This window comes from Nerophis ophidion, linkage group LG18, assembly GCF_033978795.1.
Source record: "Nerophis ophidion isolate RoL-2023_Sa linkage group LG18, RoL_Noph_v1.0, whole genome shotgun sequence".
NCBI lineage: Eukaryota > Metazoa > Chordata > Actinopteri > Syngnathiformes > Syngnathidae > Nerophis > Nerophis ophidion.
The window spans coordinates 30,347,738-30,368,198 of record NC_084628.1 but is presented as its reverse complement, the minus strand read 5'-3'; the positions used below and the strand labels follow the sequence as shown (position 1 = coordinate 30,368,198).

Below are 20,461 nucleotides of genomic sequence, written 5' to 3'. Positions count from 1 at the left end.
CTTGGTGTGGTATCCGCCATGTTGTTTGTATTGGCATCACTGGATGACGTCACAGGAAAATGGACGGTGGCTTCACAGATAGCAAAAATCAGGCACTTTAAAGCCTTTTTTTGGGATATTCCGGGATGGGTAAAATTTAAAAAAAAACTTCAAAAAATAAAATAAGCCACTGGGAACTGATTTTTATTGGTTTTAACCCTTCTGAAATTGTGATAATGTTCCCCTTTAATGCCCTAAACCGGAAGTAAAAAACGTCCATAGCGTTTTTACTCGTATGGATTCTTCATTCATCACTCCAAACAAGGTTTGTAAGTTTTACAATATAACTAAAACAATTCTTCCTGACTAAAGTGTCCCATGTGTGTAGGAGTGTTTTCATGCATATTTGTACCTGCTATTGTAATGAGTTTGACAGCCGTGCCCATGAGACCTGTTTGTGTTCCAGGTCTGATTCGCCTGCAAGAGCTGATCAAAGCGCCGTCCAGGTACAGCATCAAGATCAAGATCCGCCAGCTGCCGATGGGAAGCAAAGACGCGCGGCCGCTCCTGAAGGAGATGAAGAAGGGCAAGGAGTTCTACGTCATCTTCGACTGCTCCTATCAGACCTCGGCTGACGTGCTCAAGCAGGTCACCCACTCAACATTACTCCCTTCCTCCTTGGCTTACTGTGGGCAAGATTAGTCCGCCTCTCGTCCCCTTCAGAAATCCTGTTTGTACCCAAATCCCAGCAGAGCGACACGCACACGCCTTCGGCGGCACAATCTGCACGCACGCTCGCTTCAATGAGTGCGTCTTTTGACCTCTTGTGACCCCTGTAGATCCTGTCCATGGGGATGATGACGGAATATTATCACTTCTTCTTCACCACTCTGGTAAGGAACCGCCAAAACCACGGCACAGTCCTTTTTAAAGCAACCTAAGGCACATGACAATTTTAGATACGTGCTTCCTGCCGGAGATGCAAAGATTACATTTCGTACTATAAAGCGCACCTGTGTATAAGCCACACCCACTCAATTAGAGAAATCAACATATGTTCCATATATTAGCCGCACTGGCTGCAGGTATACAGTGGGGCAAAAAAGTATTTAGTCAGCCACCGATTGTGCAAGTTCTCCCACTTAAAATGATGACAGAGGTCTGTAATTTTCATCATAGGTACACTTCAACTGTGAGAGACAGAATGTGAAAAAAAATCCAGAAATTTTACATTGTAGGAATTTTAAAGAATTTATTTGTAAATTATGGTGGAAAATAAGTATTTGGTCAATAACAAAAATTCTACTCAATACTTTGTCATATAACCTTTGTTGGCATAAACAGAGGTCAAACGATTACTTTAGGTCTTTACCAGGTTTGCACACACAGTCGCTGGTATTTTGGCCCATTCCTCTATGCAGATCTTCTCGAGAGCAGTGATGTTTTGGGACTGTCGCCGAGCAACACGGACTTTCAACTCCCTCCACAGATTTTCTATGGGGTTGAGGTCTGGAGACTGGCTAGGCCTCTCCAGGACTTTCAAATGCTTCTTACGGAGCCACTCCTTTGTTGCCCGGATCATTGTCATGCTGGAAGACCCAGCCACGTTTCATCTTCAAAGCTCTCACTGATGGAAGGAGGTTTTGTCTCAAAATCTCACGATACATGGCCCCATTCATTCTTTCCTTAACACGGATCAGTCGTCCTGTCCCCTTAGCAGAAAAACAGCCCCAAAGCATGATGTTTCCACCCCCATGCTTCACAGTATGTTTGTGTTCTTGGGATGCAACTCACTATTCTTCTTCCTCCAAACACAACGAGTTGAGTTTATACCAAAAAGTTATATTTTGGTTTCATCTGACCACATGACATTCTCCCAATCCTCTGCTGTATCATCCATGTGCTCTCTGGCAAACTTCAGACGGGCCTGGACATGCACTGGGTTAAGCCAGGGGACACGTCTGGCATTGCAGGATTTGATTCCCTGTCGGTGTAGTGTGTTACTGATAGTAACCTTTGTTACTTTGGTTCCAGCTCTCTGCAGGTCATTCACCAGGTCCCCCGTGTGGTTCTGGGATTTTTGCTCACCGTTCTCATGATCATTTTGACCCCATGGGATGAGATCTTGCATGGAGCCCCAGATCGAGGGAGATTATCAGTGGTCTTTAATTTTCTGATAATTGCTCCCACAGTTGAATTTTTCACACCAACCTGCTTGCCTATTGTAGATTCACTCTTCCCAGTCTGGTGCAGGTCTACAATTCTTTTCCTGGTGTCCTTCGACAGCTCTTTGGTCTTGGCCATAGTGGAGTTTGGAGTCTGACTGTTTGAGGCTGTGGACAGGTGTCTTTTATACAGATAACGAGTTCAAACAGGTTCCATTAATACAGGTAACGAGTGGAGGACAGAAGAGCTTCTTAAAGAATAAGTTACAGGTCTGTTTGAAGTGACCAAATACTTGTTTTACACCATAATTTACAAATACATTCTTTAAAATTCCTACAATGTGAATTTTTGGATTTTTTTTTTCACATTCTATCTCTTACAGTTGAAGTGTACCTATGATGAAAATTACAGACCTCTGTCATCATTTTAAGTGGGAGAACTTGAGCAATCGGTGGCTGACTAAATACTTTTTTGCCCCACTGTATATGTTGTTAAATGACTTATTTACACAGAAATATTCATTTACTCACCTTAATTGTTTCCAAACGGTGTTTTTAACAGGGCAGTAAAACCGCTGATCAAACTAAACAGAACTCATGGTCATGACCCCACTAGCTGCGCAAGCTAACTCTCCAATCAGCAAAACAGACTCAATAACACCACAGTGACATTTTGGGGAATTTACTGAGGAATTTGTGAAACTGAAACAATACAAAAAGAATGCCATTGTAAGTTGATCATACTAACACAGACACTCGTAAACATGTGAGCAACGTAGCATATTAGCTAATGCTAACAACGCTAGCTTGATTACATTAAAATAGCACGTACAAATATGCATGAAAACACTCCTACAGACATCACACATGGGACGCTTTAGCAAGTAAGAATTGTTTTAGTTATATTGTAAAACTTACAAACATTGCTTGGAGTGATAAGTGAAGGATCCATATGAGTAGGAACGCTATGGACGGCGGTAAGACAGAACAGCACTTTTACTTCCGGTTCAAAGTTCTTTAAAAAGAAGGGCAAAGTAGCACCCGCAGGGTGCAAACTCGTCCAAAAGATGGCGGCACAGCACAATGAATAACACACATTTTCAGTTTTGTTGCTTTGTCCATCCATCCATCCATCATCTACCGCTTATCCGAGGTCGGGTCGCGGGGGCAGCAGCCTAAGCAGGGAAGCCCAGACTTCCCTATCTCCAGCCACTTCGTCTAGCTCTTCCCGGGGGATCCCGAGCCGTTCCCAGGCCAGCCGGGAGACATAGTCTTCCCAACGTGTCCTGGGTCTTCCCCGTGGCCTCCTACCAGCTGGACGTGCCCTAAACACATCCCTAGGGAGGCGTTCGGGTGCCATCCTGACCAGATGCCCGAACCACTTCATCTGGCTCCTCTCGATGTGGAGGAGCAGCGGCTTTACGTTGAGCTCCTCCCGGATGGCAGAGCTTCTCACCCTATCTCTAAGGGAGCGCCCCGCCACCCGGCGGAGGAAACTCATTTCGGCCGCTTGTACCCGTGATCTTATCCTTTCGGTCATGACCCAAAGCTCATGACCATAGGTGAGGATGGGAACGTAGATCGACCGGTAAATTGAGAGCTTTGCCTTCCGGCTCAGCTCCTTCTTCACCACAACGGATCGATACAACGTCCGCATTACTGAAGACGCCGCACCGATCCGCCTGTCGATCTCACGATCCACTCTTCCCCCACTCGTGAACAAGACTCCTAGGTACTTGAACTCCTCCACTTGGGGCAGGGTCTCCTCCCCAACCCGGAGATGGCACTCCACCCTTTTCCGGGCGAGAACCATGGACTCGGACTTGGAGGTGCTGATTCTCATTCCGGTCGCTTCACACTCGGCTGCGAACCGATCCAGTGAGAGCTGAAGATCCCGGCCAGATGAAGCCATCAGGACTACATCATCTGCAAAAAGCAGAGACCTAATCCCATGGCCACCAAACCGGAACCCCTCAACGCCTTGGCTGCGCCTAGAAATTCTGTCCATAAAAGTTATGAACAGAATCGGTGACAAAGGACAGCCTTGGCGGAGTCCAACCCTCACTGGAAATGTGTCCGACTTACTGCCAGCAATGCGGACCAAGCTCTGACACTGATCGTACAGGGAGCGGACTGCCACAATAAGACAGTCCGATACCCCATACTCTCTGAGCACTCCCCACAGGACTTCCCGAGGGACACGGTCGAATGCCTTCTCCAAGTCCACAAAGCACATGTAGACTGGTTGGGCAAACTCCCATGCACCCTCAAGAACCCTGCCGAGAGTATAGAGCTGGTCCACAGTTCCACGACCAGGACGAAAACCACACTGTTCCTCCTGAATCCGAGGTTCGACTATCCGGCGAAGCCTCCTCTCCAGTACACCTGAATAAACCTTACCGGGAAGGCTGAGGAGTGTGATCCCACGATAGTTGGAACACACCCTCCGGTCCCCCTTCTTAAAGAGAGGGACCACCACCCCGGTCTGCCAATCCAGAGGTACCGCCCCCGATGTCCACGCGATGCTGCAGAGTCTTGTCAACCAAGACAGCCCCACAGCATCCAGAGCCTTAAGGAACTCCGGGCGGGTCTCATCCACCCCCGGGGCCTTGCCGCCGAGGAGCTTTTTAACTACCTCAGCGACCTCAGCCCCAGAAATAGGAGAGTCCACTACAGATTCCCCAGGCACTGCTTCCTCAGAGAAAGACGTGTTGGTGGGATTGAGGAGGTCTTCGAAGTATTCCCTCCACCGATCCACAACATCCGCAGTCGAAGTCAGCAGAACACCATCCGCACCATACACGGTGTTGATAGTGCACTGCTTCCCCTTCCTGAGGCGGCGTATGGTGGTCCAGAATCGCTTCGAAGCCGTCCGGAAGTCGTTTTCCATGGCTTCCCCGAACTCTTCCCATGTCCGAGTTTTTGCCTCCGCGACCGCTGAAGCCGCAAACCGCTTGGCCCGTCGGTACCCGTCCACTGCCTCCGGAATCCTATGAGCCAAAAGAACCCGATAGGACTCCTTCTTCAGCTTGACGGCATCCCTCACTGCTGGTGTCCACCAACGGGTTCTGGGATTACCGCCACGACAGGCACCAACAACCTTGCGGCCACAGCTCCAATCAGCCGCCTCGACAATAGAGGTTCAGAACATGGTCCACTCGGACTTAATGTCCCGCACCTCCCTCGTGACATGTTCAAAGTTCTCCCGGAGGTGTGAATTGAAACTCTCTCTGACAGGAGACTCTGCCAGACGTTCCCAGCAGACCCTCACAATGCGCTTGGGCCTGCCAGGTCTGTCCGGCATCCTCCCCCACCATCGTAGCCAACTCACCACCAGGTGGTGATCGGTAGAAAGCTCCGCCCCTCTCTTCACCCGAGTGTCCAAAACATGAGGCCGCAAATCCGATGACACAACTACAAAGTCGATCATGGAACTGCGGCCTAGGGTGTCCTGGTGCCAAGTGCACATATGGACACCCTTATGTTTGAACATGGTGTTTGTTATGGACAAACTGTGACGAGCACAGAAGTCCAATAACAAAACACCACTCGGGTTTAGATCCGGGCGACCATTCTTCCCAATCACGCCTCTCCAGGTTTCACTGTCGTTGCCAACATGAGCGTTGAAGTCTCCCAGTAGGACAAGGGAATCACCCGGAGGAGCACTTTCCAGTACTCCCTCGAGTGTACCCAAAAAGGGTGGGTATTCTGAACTGCTGTTTGGTGCGTAAGCACAAACAACAGTCAGGACCCGCCCCCCCACCCGAAGGCGAAGGGAAGCTACCCTCTCGTCCACTAGGTTGAACTCAAACGTGCAGGCTTTGAGCCGGGGGGCAACGAGAATTGCCACCCCAGCCCGTCGCCTCTCACTGCCGGCAACGCCAGAGTGGAAGAGGGTCCAGTCCCTCTCGAGAGAACTGGTTCCAGAGCCCTTGCTGTGCGTCGAGGTGAGTCCGACTATATCCAGCCGGAACTTCTCTACCTCGCGCACTAGCTCAGGCTCCTTCCCCCCCAGTGAGGTGACGTTCCACGTCCCAAGAGCTAGCTTCTGTAGCCGAGGATCGGACAGCCAAGTGCCCTGCCTTCGGCTGCCCACTTTGTTGCTTTGTTTATTTTAAAACTGTTTGTATTATGCTCGCCAGCAAAGAAAAATCCATATATTAGCCGCACTGAACTACAAACCGCAGGTATATATGTTGTGAAATGCGGTATTAACTCAGAAATATTTCTTTTCACATGCATTAATAGTTTCCAAACGGTGTCTGTAACAGGGCAGTAAAACGGCTGATCAAACAAAATAAAAGTCATGATCATTGACCCACTAGCTGCGCAAGCTAGCTCTCCAATCAGCTAAACAGACTTAATAACTCCACGTTAACATTTTGGTAATGCTAACAATTAACTTACAATAGCACGTACAAATATGCATAAAAACACTCCTACAGACATCACACATGGGACACTATAGTAAGTAAGAGTTGTTTTAGTTATATTGTAAAACTTACAAACGTTGCTTGGAGCGACGAATGAATGATCCAGAAGAGTAGAAACGCTATGGACAGCGAAAATGCAGTCCGGCACAGCAGGAATTTTATACAACAGCTGCAGTGTGCGAACTTGTCCGAAAGATGGCACCATAGCACAAACAATAACACACCTATTCAGTGTTTTTGCTTTGTTTTTTTCTCTAAAACTATTTGTATAATTGTCGTGAGCGAACAAAAATCCATATAGAAGCCACACCCACTAAATTGTAGAAGTCAAAATGTTTTTCCATATATAAGCCGCACCAGACTATAAAACGCAGATATATATATTGTGAAATGAGTTATTTACACAGAAATATTTATTTCCATACCTTAACTGTTTCCAAACGGCATCTGTAACAGGGCAGTAAAACGAATGATCAAACAAAACAGAAGTCATGGTCATGGAGCTATTTAGCTAAACAGACTCAATAACTCCATGGTGACGTTTTGATGAATTCACTGATGAATTTGTGAAAGTGAAACGATACAAAAATAATGCCGTTGTAAGTTAAATATACTAACACAGACATTATTAGCTAATGCTAACGACACTAGCTTGATTACATTAGGATAGCACGTACAGAGGGCCACGTGTAAGAGTGAGTAATATAAATGTATCAGGATCACACGTTATCGACATTTTTAAAAATACCTGTAGATTTTACAGTAAACAAAGAAAATGGCAGCGTAGACTGTGTTTACACTGCAGGCCAAAGAACATTAAAGTGGATTTTAAGATTACCATGCTAATTTATTTGCTAATTGTACAGGTGTACACACTTTGTAGGTACACACCTCAGTCCTATTTTCGTGCTTGATTCATGTTAATGTTAGCATCCTAACATTTAAAAAATATTTTTTTAGGTACACACCTTAGAGTTACATATTCTGGTACTTGACGCATTTTACAGTTAGCATTTTGGCATTCTATCTTTTTTAGATAATTTAACAGGTCTACACTTCACTGTCCTATATATTTGTATTATACTCATTTTAAATGTAAGCATGCTATTTTTGGCCTATTAGCATAGTACTGTTAGCATGCATTTTTTGGGGGGGATAATTTAAGCTGGTATACACTTAAGTGTCATATATATTTTGTATTTCACTCATTTTAACTGTAAGCATGCTGTTTTTGGCATGTTAGCATTGTACTGGTAGTATGCTAGCTTTTTTAGAAAATTGAGCAGGAATACACATTAGTGTCATATTTTTCTGTATTTCACTCATATTAATTGTAAGCTTGTTAATTTTCGCATGTTAGCATAGTACTGTTAGCATGCTAACCTTTTAAGATAATTTAGCAGGTATACACTTCAGTCATATATCAATCAATCAATCAATGTTTACTTATATAGCCCTAAATCACTAGTGTCTCAAAGGGCTGCACAAACCACCACGACATCCTCGGTAGGCCCACATAAGGGCAAGGAAAACTCACACCCAGTGGGACATCGGTGACAATAATGACCCAGTGGGACGTCGGTGACAATGATGACTATGAGAACCTTAGAGAGGAGGAAAGCAATGGATGTCGAGCGGGTCTAACATGATACTGTGAGAGTTCAATCCACAATGGATCCAACACAGTCGCGAGAGTCCAGTCCAAAGCGGATCCAACACAGCAGCGAGAGTCCTGTTCACAGCGGAGCCAGCAGGAAACCATCACAAGCGGAGGCGGATCAGCAGCGCAGAGATGTCCCCAGCCGATACACAGGCAAGCAGTACATGGCCACCGGATCGGACCGGACCCCCTCCACAAGGGAGAGTGGGACATAGAAGAAAAAGAAAAGAAACGGCAGATCAACTGGTCTAAAAAGGGAGTCTATTTAAAGGCTAGAGTATACAAATGAGTTTTAAGGTGAGACTTAAATGCTTCTACTGAGGTGGCATCTCGAACTGTTACCGGGAGGGCATTCCAGAGTACTGGAGCCCGAACGGAAAACGCTCTATAGCCCGCAGACTTTTTCTGGGCTTTGGGAATCACTAATAAGCCGGAGTCCTTTGAACGCAGATTTCTTGCCGGGACATATGGTACAATACAATCGGCAAGATAGGATGGAGCTAGACCGTGTAGTATTTTATACGTAAGTAGTAAAACCTTAAAGTCACATCTTAAGTGCACAGGAAGCCAGTGCAGGTGAGCCAGTACAGGCGTAATGTGATCAAACTTTCTTGTTCTTGTCAAAAGTCTAGCAACCGCATTTTGTACCAACTGTAATCTTTTAATGCTAGACATGGGGAGACCCGAAAAGAATACGTTACAGTAGTCGAGACGAGACGTAACAAACGCATGGATAATGATCTCAGCGTCTTTAGTGGACAGAAAGGAGCGAATTTTAGCGATATTACGGAGATGAAAGAAGGCCGTTTTAGTAACGCTTTTAATGTGTGCCTCAAAGGAGAGAGTTGGGTCGAAGATAATACCCAGATTCTTTACCGTGTCGCCTTGTTTAATTATTTGGTTGTCAAATGTTAGAGTTGTATTATTAAATAGAGTTCGGTGTCTAGCAGGACCGATAATCAGCATTTCCGTTTTTTTGGCGTTGAGTTGCAAAAAGTTAGCGGACATCCATTGTTTAATTTCATTAAGACACGCCTCCAGCTGACTACAGTCCGGCGTGTTGGTCAGCTTTAGGGGCATGTAGAGTTGGGTGTCATCAGCATAACAGTGAAAGCTAATACCGTATTTGCGTATGATGTCACCTAGCGGCAGCATGTAGATGCTGAAGAGTGCAGGGCCAAGGACCGAACTCTGGGGAACTCCACACGTTACCTTAACGTAGTCCGAGGTCACATTGTTATGGGAGACACACTGCATCCTATCAGTAAGATAAGAGTTAAACCAAGACATGGCTAAGTCTGACATACCAATTCGTGTTTTGATACGTTCTAATAAAATATTATGATCGACGGTATCGAAAGCAGCGCTAAGATCGAGGAGCAGCAACATAGATGACGCATCAGAATCCATCGTTAGCAATAGATCATTAGTCATTTTTGCGAGGGCTGTCTCCGTGGAGTGATTTGCCCTGAAACCGGATTGAAAGGTTTCACATAGATTGTTAGACGCTAAGTGTTCATTTAACTGCTCCGCAACAATTTTTTCAAGGATTTTTGAAATAAAGGGAAGGTGAGACACCGGTCGGTAGTTTACCATGAGGTCAGGATCGAGGTTAGGTCTTTTAAGAAGAGGATGAATAACCGCTTTTTTGAATGCTAGGGGAACAGTGCCCGAGGAAAGTGATAAGTTTATAATATTTAGCACTGATGGACCTAATAATACAAAGAGCTCCTTGATCAGTTTCCCAGGAAGAGGGTCAAGTAAACATGTTGTTTGTTTTATTCCATTTACACGTTGTAACAATTCCTCTAATGTTATTTTCCTCAAAACGAATATATGTTTTATATTTCACTGATGTTAACTGTACGCATGCTATTTTTGGCATGTTAACATGGTACTAGTAGTATGCTAGCTTTTTTAGAGAATTTAGCAGTATACACTTCAGTGTCATATATGTTTGTATTTCCCTGATTTTAAATGTAACCATGCTATTTTTGGCATGTTAGCATAGTACTGGTAGAATGCTAGCTTTTTTAGATAATTTAGCAGGCATACACTTCAGTGTCATATATGTTTGTATTTCACTCATTTTATATGTAAGCATGCTATTTTCCGCATGTTAGCATAGTATTGTTAGCATGTTAGCTTTTTTAGATAATTTAGCAGGTATACATTTCAGTGTTATATATGTTTGTATTTCACTCATTTTAAATGTAAGCATGCTATTTTTTGCATGTTAGCATTGTACTGGTAGCATGCTAGCTTTTTTAGATAATTTAGCAGGTATACACTTTAGTGTCATTTTGTTTATATTTGACTTATTTCAAATGTAAGAATGCTATTTTTCGCATGTTAGCATAGTACTGTTAGCATGCCAAACTTTTTAGATATTTTAGCAGGTATACACTTCAATGTCATATATTTTTTGTATTACACTCATTTTAATGTAAGCATGTTAGCATAGTACTGTTAGCATGCTAACCTTTTTAGATAATTGAACAGGTAAACACTTCAGTTTGGTATGTTAGCATGCTAGTTCTTTTTTACAGAATTGTGCTAAAAGTGAGGCTGCGTTTCCGCAGGACTTGTTTGCGCTGGACCTGGAGCCGTACCGCTACAGCGGCGTCAACATGACAGGCTTCCGGCTGCTCAACATCGACAACCCCCAGGTGGCCTCGGTGGTGGAGCGCTGGTCCATGGAGCGACTGCAGGCTCCTTCCAAGGCTGAGACGGGAATGATGGAGGGCATGATGACGGTAAGATTCGGGAGCTCCAACACTGACATGATAACAAGCGCGTTCAAAAAAGGGGCCGGCTTTGGGTACGGAAGGACGGTGAGATTGTTGTCTTTTCTATGAGTCAAGTGGAGCCAGTGTCCTCACAGACGCCCGTCTTTGGGTCTGGAAAGACGGCAAAACGGTCATCTTTTCCACAAGTGGAGCCATTGCCGTCACAGACACCCGTCTTTGGGTATGGAAGGACAGCAAAACTGTTGTCTTTTCTACGAGTCAAGTGGAGCCATCTCCGTCACGTTTGGGTCTGGAAGGACGACAAAACGGTTGTCTTTTCCACAAGTAAATGGAGCCATCGCCGTCACAGACGCCCATCTTTGGGTATGGAAGGACAGCAAAACGGTCGTCATTTCCACAAGTAAATGGAGCCATCGCCGTCACAGATGTTCGCCTTGGGTATGGAAGGACGGCAAAACTGTAGTCTTTTCGACAAGTCAAGTGGAGCCATCGCCGTCACATCTTTGGGTCTGGAAGGGCAGCAAAACGGTCGTCATTTCCACAAGTCAAGTGGAGCCATCGCCGTCACAGATGTTCGCCTTGGGTATGGAAGGACGGCAAAACTGTTGTCTTGTCCACGAGTCAAGTAGAGCCATCGCCGTCACAGACGGCCGTCTTGGGCTATGGAAGGACGGAAAAACGGTCACCTTTTCAACAAGTCAAGTGGAGCCATCGCTGCCACAGATGCCCGCCTTTGGGTATGGAAGGATGGCAAATCTCCAGACGTTCCACGGTGTTGCCGTTCGGTAGCTGTAACTGGCAGCCCTGGTTTTATTTGGACACAACAACTTCCCCTTAACACGTGATCACGCAGGGGTTAGCAAGATCTGTAAAGGTCTGCGCTATTTCCCTGCACCATGGACCATCCGTGGCGGCACCGTTCAGCTGCCGTTACACATCCTGTGGAAATCCGGGGTCAGAAGACGTTTTGTTTCTCATCATCCAGTTACGTTCGATTCAATGCCTTAATAAATAACTACAATGCAGTCTTGTTGGACGCTGGGAAGTAATGCCTTTCCAGGATTTGGCCTCTAGACTTGGTGATACTAATCGTAACTGGAGTGAGAAAAAACGTATCTGACAAATGAGGAACACATCCGCTAATGTTCGACAAGTATTTTGGGTCAAAGGATGCCAGACTTTGGTACATCAATTCTGGCAAAACGGAAACTCTGATCATTGCTCCCGACGAACAGATCCTCCTGATCAATCCCAATGAACTGGACTTTCACATGAAGTCTGGACCCGGGGCGACCACTCCTTATGCATCAGTTGGTGACGTCTCCGCGCACTGACTTGTCTACATTCAAGAAGATCCCCTGCTGGTCCTCCAATAGACGGGACTTTCTCATGAAGTCTGGACCCAGGATGACCACTCCTTTAGCATCAGTCGGTGACGTCTGCGCCCTGACTTGTCTACATGCAAGATGATCTGCTGCTGGCCCCACTATGGACTGGAATCTCACAATATTAACTGTATCCACTGGGGATCCATTCCACCGGTCACCCAGGGGGGATCCCCACATCTGCAGTCCCTTCCAAGGTTTCTCATTGTTCCCACTGGGTTGAGTTTTTTCTTGCCCTGATGTGGGATCTGAGCTGAGGATGGCGTTGTGGCTTTTAGACATTTGTGACTAAGGGCAACTTTGATTGATTGATTGATCAAGAACTCCCTCGGTGCTCTGGGTGCATCTGTCAAAAAACAGCCTCAGAAACCTGAGGCTTGTGCTCGTTTAGTCGATGTCTTTGGAGGGTCACTGTCATCAACTGACCAAAAACTGCTGAGAAATATATCTAAAGTCAATCAATGTTTATTTATATAGCCCTAAATCACAAGTGTCTCAAAAGGCTACACAAGCCACAACTACATCTTGGGTTCAGATCCCACATCAGGGCAAGGAAAAACTCAACCCAGTGTGATGACATTGAGAAACCTTGGAAAGGGCCGCATTAAGGACCCCCCCCAACCCCAGGGCGACCGGTGCATTGGCCGTCAAGTGGATCTAGCATAATATTAGCCTGTAAGAAAGAGAGAAATTTGTTGTCAAAATCGTATCTCAAACGCGTTCATCTGGTCTCGTACTCGTACTGACCATTTTATTTAACTCTAAGGAGACTTCAGACTGGACAGAATGCGGTTTCCAGACGTTTGACTGGTGCACCCAGAACAGCCCACGTGACCCCCCCACTCTATCCAGTTGTCCAGTCAAATTCTGCAGAGTTGAACATTCTAGTCCTGACTTTCCGTGCTCTGAATGGTGGACCCCTCAGTACAAGTACTGGACTTGTGTTCGATCAGGGTCTTCGCAGGGTCAAAAACTGGTTTTATCACCTGAGAAAAATCTCTACAGTGAGAAATTTGTTGTCAAAATCGAATCTCAAAAGAATCATCTCATCTGGCATTGACTATTGTAATTCTGTGTTCGCTTGTTTCAACAATTCAACTCCAAAGAGACTTCAGACTGTACCGAATGTGGCTGCGAGACTTTCGACCGGTGGACCCAGAGCAACCCACGTTACCCCCGTTTTATCAAGTCTCTATTGGCATCCAGTCAAATCCTGCATTGGGTTTTAGATTTTAGTCATGACTTTGCATTTCTAAGGCCCCTCTGTATATTGCTGATTGGTTTTCCATAGCCTTCGGTCTCCGGGCCATGGTCTCCGAAGAAACCCAATGACTCATTTTAAAACCCAGGGAGACCTGGCATGTAGCCCCCAGACTCTGATATGACTTGCAGCAGTCCTTCTGTGAACTTCACTGTTTTGACCCTTTTAAAAAACATTTGAAGACTCCCTTTTTCAGCAAATCTTTTAGTCAACTGACTTTTTAACGAGTTATGACGTGAACTACACATACAAAAGCAGTGAAGTTGTCAAGTTGTGTAAATGGTAGATAAAAAGAGAATACATTGATTTGTAAATTGTTTATAAACTTATGTTCAATTGAGTAGACTGCACAGACAAGATGTTTAATGTTCACACTGAGAAACTTTGTTATTTTTTGCAAATAATCATTAACTTATGATTTTTAATGGCAGCAACACATTGCAAAAAAGTTGTCAGAGGGGCATTTTAACCACTGTGTTACATGTCCTTTCCTTTTAACAACACTCAGTAAACGTTTCGGAACTGAGGAGACACATTTTTGATGTGGAATTCTTTCCCATTCTTGCTTGATGTACAGCTTAAGTTGTTCAACAGTCTCCCTTCTGCTATTTTAGGCTTCATATCGCACCACACATTTTCAATCGTAGACAGGTCTGGACTACAGGCAGGCCAATCTAGTACCTGCAGTCTTTTACTATGAAACTACGTGGATTGGCATTGTCTTGCTAAAATAAGCAGGGGCGTCCATGATAACGTTGCTTGGAAGGTCCAAACCTGTATGTACCTTTCAGCATTAATGGTGCCTTCACAGATGTGTAAGTTACCCATGCCTTGGGCACTAATACACCCCCATACCATCACAGATGCTGGCTTTTCCACTTTGCACCTAGAACAGTCCGGATGTTTTTTTTCCTCTTTGTTCTGGAGGGCACAACGTCAAAAGTTTCCAAAAACAATTTGCAATGTGGACTCGTCAGACCACAGAACATTTTTCAACATTGCATCAGTCCATCTTAGATGAGCTCGGGCCCAGCGAAGCTGGCAGCGTTTCTAGGTGTTGTTGATAAATGACTTTGGCTTTGCATAGTAGAGTTTTAACTTGCACTTACAGATGTAGCAACAAACTGTAGTTACTGACAGTGGTTTTCTAAGGTGTTCCTGAGCCCATGTTGTGATATCCTTTACACACTGATATCACTTTTTGATTCAGCACCACCTGAGGGATCAAAGATCCATAATATCATGCTGCTTACGTGCAGTGATTTCTCAAGATTCCCTGAACCTTTTGATGATATTACGGAGCATAGATGGTGAAATCCTTAAATTCCTTGCAATAGCTGGTTGAGAAATGTTGTTCTTAAAAAATGTGCTTAGGCATTTGTTGATAAAGTGGTGACCCTCGCCCCATCCTTGTTTGTGATTGACTGAGCATTTCATGGAAGCTGCTTTTATACCCAATCATGGCACCCACCTGTTCCCAATTCGCCTGTTTACCTGTGGGATGTTCCAAATAAGTGTTTGATGAGCATCCCTCAACTTTCTCAGTCTTTTTTTTGCCACTTGTGCCAGCTTTTTTGCAACATGTTGCAGACATCTAACTCCATTTGAGCTAATATTTACAAAAAATAAATAAAAAATTCTCTCAATGTGAACATTAAATATATTGTATTTGCAGTCTATTTAATTGAATATAAGTTGAAAAGGATTTGCAAATCATTGTATTCTCTTTTTATTTACCATTTACACAACCTGACAACTTCACTGCATTTTGGCTTTTGAAGAAGGCAATAGAGTCCATGGACATTTTGAGCGAGTTAGGACGTGACCTACTTACATAGATGGAGTGCATAAACAATCAGGTTGCATATTTGTCCAGTCCAGGATCTCGTTAAGCAGCTCATTTCATTTCCATGTTTACTTGTTTATCCATATTTGATGAGGGTCATTAAAAGCTTCTCGGTTCTTGGAATTAGAACGTAAACATCGTTAGCCCGCATGGTAATGTTGTGAAACGAGGCACAGGGAAAGTCGCAAACAGCAGATCTATTCCGGGAAACCCCTTCCATCCATCCATTTCTACCGCTTATTCCCTTGTGGGGCCGCTGGTGCCTATCTCAGCTACAATCGGGCGGAAGGTGATATACACCCTGGACAAGTCGCCACCTCATCGCAGGGCCTATTCCGGGAAACGCAACCTTTAATTTGGCGCTCCTGTCTGCGATTGTGTGACACTTACTGCGATTTCCTGTGACCGAAGTGCGGGCGAGTGCTAAAGGAGGCGTGTCTTTGCAGACGGAGGCGTCGCTGATGTACGACGCCGTCTACATGGTGGCGGCGGCCTCGCAACGGGCCGCCCAGATCACCGTCAGCTCGCTCCAGTGTCACCGCCACAAGCCCTGGCGCTTCGGAGCACGCTTCATGAACATGCTGAGAGACGTGAGTTGGTGTTCTCCTACCCCCCTTGCACCCGCTCCACTGTTTGGGACCAACACACATTCATCCATCCATCCATCCAACCAACATATGAAATCACATCAACCATGCATGTGTCATTTTCTAAACCCTTGTTTAATCACAAAGCTCAGAAGTGCACAATAGCGTGTTAGCACTGATTAGCACTGAATTGATTAACGTGGACCCCGACTTAAACAAGTTGAAAACTTATTCGGCTGTTACCATTTAGCGGTCAATTGTACATTTGGGACGCATAATGATGCGTGAAGTTGCCACCCCAGGATGCTACAGGACTCGGACTAGGAGTGATAGCAGGTAAGAGCTTGTTTTAATATAAAACTGACAAAATAACACTTGACAAAAGGCAAAGACGTGCCTACGCACGGGAAGCTAAATGCTAATAGTTAGCAAGAGTCAAGTTCAAAGTGTCCAAAGTAGCGCGTGCCGAGCGCGCGGAAGCTAAGACAGGACTTAGCAAGGTAAATACAAAACAGGAATACCAAACGTAACTGTTGCATGGAGCAAACAAAACATCCAGACAGAACTAAGGTAGCAGGCCGGTTTAAATACTAACACAATAATCAAAAACAGGTGTGCGTCAGAAAGTAAGTGCAGGTGGAGCAAATGAACTCGCCATGGTGACAAATACAAACAAGGAAGTGCGCAAACAAATGGATCGGAAGAGTCCAAAAAATTATCAAAACACAAAAAAGGGACTCAAACATTGAGTAAAGATGTGATCCGGGAACCGGATCACAACAATATATACTGTGCTGTGCAATCTACTAATAAACGTTTCAATCTATCAAACATGCTAACATTAAATTTCAACATTGTTAGAGGCTAAAATAATCACAGAAAAAAAACTAAATGATCAAACTTTTAGGGATTGGAACAGGAGGACACAATTAGCAACTCTAGCACAGTTAAGTGAGCTAAATGCTGACATTACATTTGAACATCATGCTAGGTTAGCATGTTGAAGAAATACTGAATGATCAAACTTTTAGGAAGTGGAACAGGAGAACTAAATTAGCAGATCTAGCGTAGCTAGGTGAGTGACATGCTAACATTACATTTTAACATCATGCTAGGTTAGCATATTGCTGAAGGAAAACTAATCAATAAAACCTTTAGGGAGTGGAGTAGGAGGATACAATTAGCAAAACTGGCATAGCTTTATAAGCTACATGCTAACATTACATCTTTACATAATGCTAGGTTAGCATATTTGTTTAAGAAACAAAAGTATCAAACTTTTAGGGGGTGGGACAGTAGCACATAAATGTCTGCAACACTGGCATATCCTTGTGAGCAACATGCAAACATTACATCTTTATATCATGCGAGGTTAGCATATTGCCTAGAGCCTGTTCATAAACAGGCTTTAGGGAAACATATTATTTTAGTTACTTTTGGGGTTTTTAAATGTATTCTTAATTGTGTTTTATATAGAGAATGTTTTATTATTATTTTAGGTATTTTCCATCCATTTTTTACCGATTATTCCCTTTGTGGTCGTGGGGGGCGCTGGTGCCTATCTCAGCTACAATCGGGCGGAAGGCGGGGTACACCCTGGACAAGTCGCCGCTTCATCGCAGGGCCAACACAGATAGACAGACAACATTCACACTCACATTCACACACTAGGGCCAATTTAGTGTTGCCAATCAACCTATCCCCATTTTACCTTTTTGTTTTTTGCACTATTTTTATGCATTTTTAAGTTTGTTTTACATTGAGAATGTTCTGGACTTATTTCTAATCTCTGATCTTTCTGTTGTAACCTGCACAGCCCTTTGGGGCAGTAGTTGGTTTTGAAATTGTGCGATATGAATAAATCAAGCTCAACTTTGACCTGGAACATCAAAAGAACTCCAAAGTCGGTACACCTCGTTGCTGTTCTGTTTGGGCCGAGGTACATTTTTGCACAGAACTGAACCCAAAAGACTTCACAGGTTCTTGAAATAGCGCGTAAATAAATGAAAATATTCTGGCTGGTACATGTCTTTGCGGAGTGTGCACAGCAGGGCTTTCCCCAAATGCCACACCTTAAAGATGAGGGTCTTTTACGTGGAAAGCCTAAGCAGAGAATCCCAGACTTCCCTCTCCCCAGCTCCTTCGCCCAGCTCTTCCCTGGGGGATCCTGAGGCGTTCCCAGGCATAGTCTCTCCAAGGTGTCCGAGGTCTTCCTTGTGGCCTACTAACACTCGGACGTGCCCTAAACCCCGTCCCAGGGAGGCGTCTGAGGGGGGGCGTCCGAGGGGGGCGTATGACCAGATGCCTGAGCCACCTCTTCTGGCGCCTCCCGATGGTCTAGAGTTGCACCACAAATTCGACCACCTAAAAACGTTAAACCACCACCGTAAGCAAGAGGGACAAGATTGTCTGGAGCTTTGGCGGTAAGACCAAAGTGATGCCTATGCGGCCGCTTCCCCCTGAACCCTTGGCTCTGGCAGCTTGGGCAGAGGGACGGCGTCTTCTCCAACCACGGCCCCGTTTTGCACTCGAACGTCCCGATGGTCTAGAGATGCACCACAAATTCGGCCACCTAAAAACGTTAACCCACCACCGTAAGCAAGAGGGACAAGATTGTCTGGAGTTTGGCGGTAAGACCAAAGTGCTGCCCACGCGGCCGCTTCCCCCTGAAACCTTGGCTCTGGCAGCTTGGGCAGAGGGACGGCGTCTTCTCCAACCACGGCCCCGCTTTGCACTCCAGCCGGACAGACCCAATCCCTCCCTTACCCCAATCCTTCCAACATGTTGTTCACCTACAAGACCTTCAGAAAATTGGAGACTGTGGTGGAGATTGCTCTAAGACTGCAAGGGAAGTTCCCTAGAATGTACCGATCCGTTCTACAAACCCCGTTTCCATATGAGTTGGGAAATTGTGTTAGATGTAAATATATGATTTGCAAATCCTTTTCAACCCATCCTCAATTGAATGCACTACAAATAATTAACTTAGAATTTCCTGGCTGCAACATGTCCCAAAGTAGTTGGGAAAGGGCATGTTCACCACTGTGTTACATCACCTTTTCTTTTAACAACACTCAATAAATGTTTGGGAACTGAGGAAACTAATTGTTGACGCTTTGAAAGTGGAATTCTTTCCCATTCTTCTTTTATGTAGAGCTTCAGTTGTTCAACAGTCCGGGGTCTCCGCTGTCGTATTTTACGCTTCATAATCGCCACACATTTTCGATGGGAGACAGTTCAGGACTGCAGGCGGGCCAGGAAAGTACCTGCACTCTTTTTTTACGAAGCCACGCTGTTGTAACACGCCCTGAATGTGGCTTGGCATCGTCTTGCTGAAATAAGCAGGGGCTTCCATGAAAAAGATGGCGCTTAAATGGCAGCATATGTTGTTCCAAAACCTGTATGTACCTTTCAGCATTAATGGTGCCTTTACAGATGTGTAAGTTACCCAGGCCTTGGGCAATAATGCACCCCCATACCATCACAGATGCTGGCTTTTGAACTTTGCGTCGATGACAGTCTGGATGGTTCGCTTCCCCTTTGGTCCAGATGACACAATGTCGAGTATTTCCAAAAACAATATGAAATGTGGACTCGTCAGACCAAAGAGCACTTTCCACTTTGCATCAGTCCATCTTAGATGATCTCGGGCCCAGAGAAGCCGGTGGCGTTTCTGGATGTTGTTGATAAATGGCTTTCGCTTTGCATAGTAGAGCTTTAACTTCCACTTACAGATGTAGCGACCAACTGTATTTAGTGACAGTGGTTTTCTGAAGTGTTCCTGAGCCCATGTGATGATATCCTTTAGAGATTGATGTCGGTTTTTGATACAGTGCTGTCTGTTGGACCGAAGGTCACAGACATTCTATGTTGGTTTCCGGCCATGCCGCTTACGTGGAGTGATTTCTCCAGATTCTCTGAATCTTTTGATGGTATTATGGACCGTAGATGTTGAAATCCTTAAATTTCTTGTAGTTGCACTTTGAGAAACGTTGTTCTTAAACTGTTTGACTATTTGATCACGCAGTTGTGGACAAAGGGGTGTACCTCGCCCCATTCTTTCTTGTGAAAGACTGAGCATTTTTTGCGAAGCTGTTTTTATAGCCAATCATGGCACCCACCTGTTCCCAATTAGCCTGCACACCTGTGGAATGTTCTAACTAAGTGTTTGATGAGCATTCCTCAACTTTATCAGTATTTATTGCCACCTTTCCCAACTTCTTTGTCACGTGTTGCTGGCATCAAATTATAAAGTTAATGATTATTTGCACAAAAAGAAAATGTTTATCAGTTTGAACATCAAATATGTTGTCTTTGTGGCATATTCAACTGAATATGGGTTGAAAAGGATTTGCAAATCATTGTATTCCGTTTATATTTACATCTAACACAATT

At 44.8% G+C, this 20,461-nt stretch overlaps 1 protein-coding gene across 5 annotated transcripts in view; it reads left to right on the top strand.

Annotated features, from left to right (window-relative positions):
- LOC133537103 (glutamate receptor ionotropic, kainate 1) overlaps nt 1–20,461 on the top strand; it is a 132,154-nt gene that overhangs the window by 91,092 nt on the left and 20,601 nt on the right. For all 5 annotated transcript variants that reach the window (XM_061877967.1, XM_061877966.1, XM_061877968.1 and 2 more), the window contains 4 exons: nt 446–627; nt 819–872; nt 10,820–10,993; nt 15,926–16,069. In XM_061877967.1, the coding sequence (XP_061733951.1) occupies nt 446–627; nt 819–872; nt 10,820–10,993; nt 15,926–16,069 (554 nt within the window). The remainder of the gene's footprint in view (nt 1–445; nt 628–818; nt 873–10,819; nt 10,994–15,925; nt 16,070–20,461) is intronic.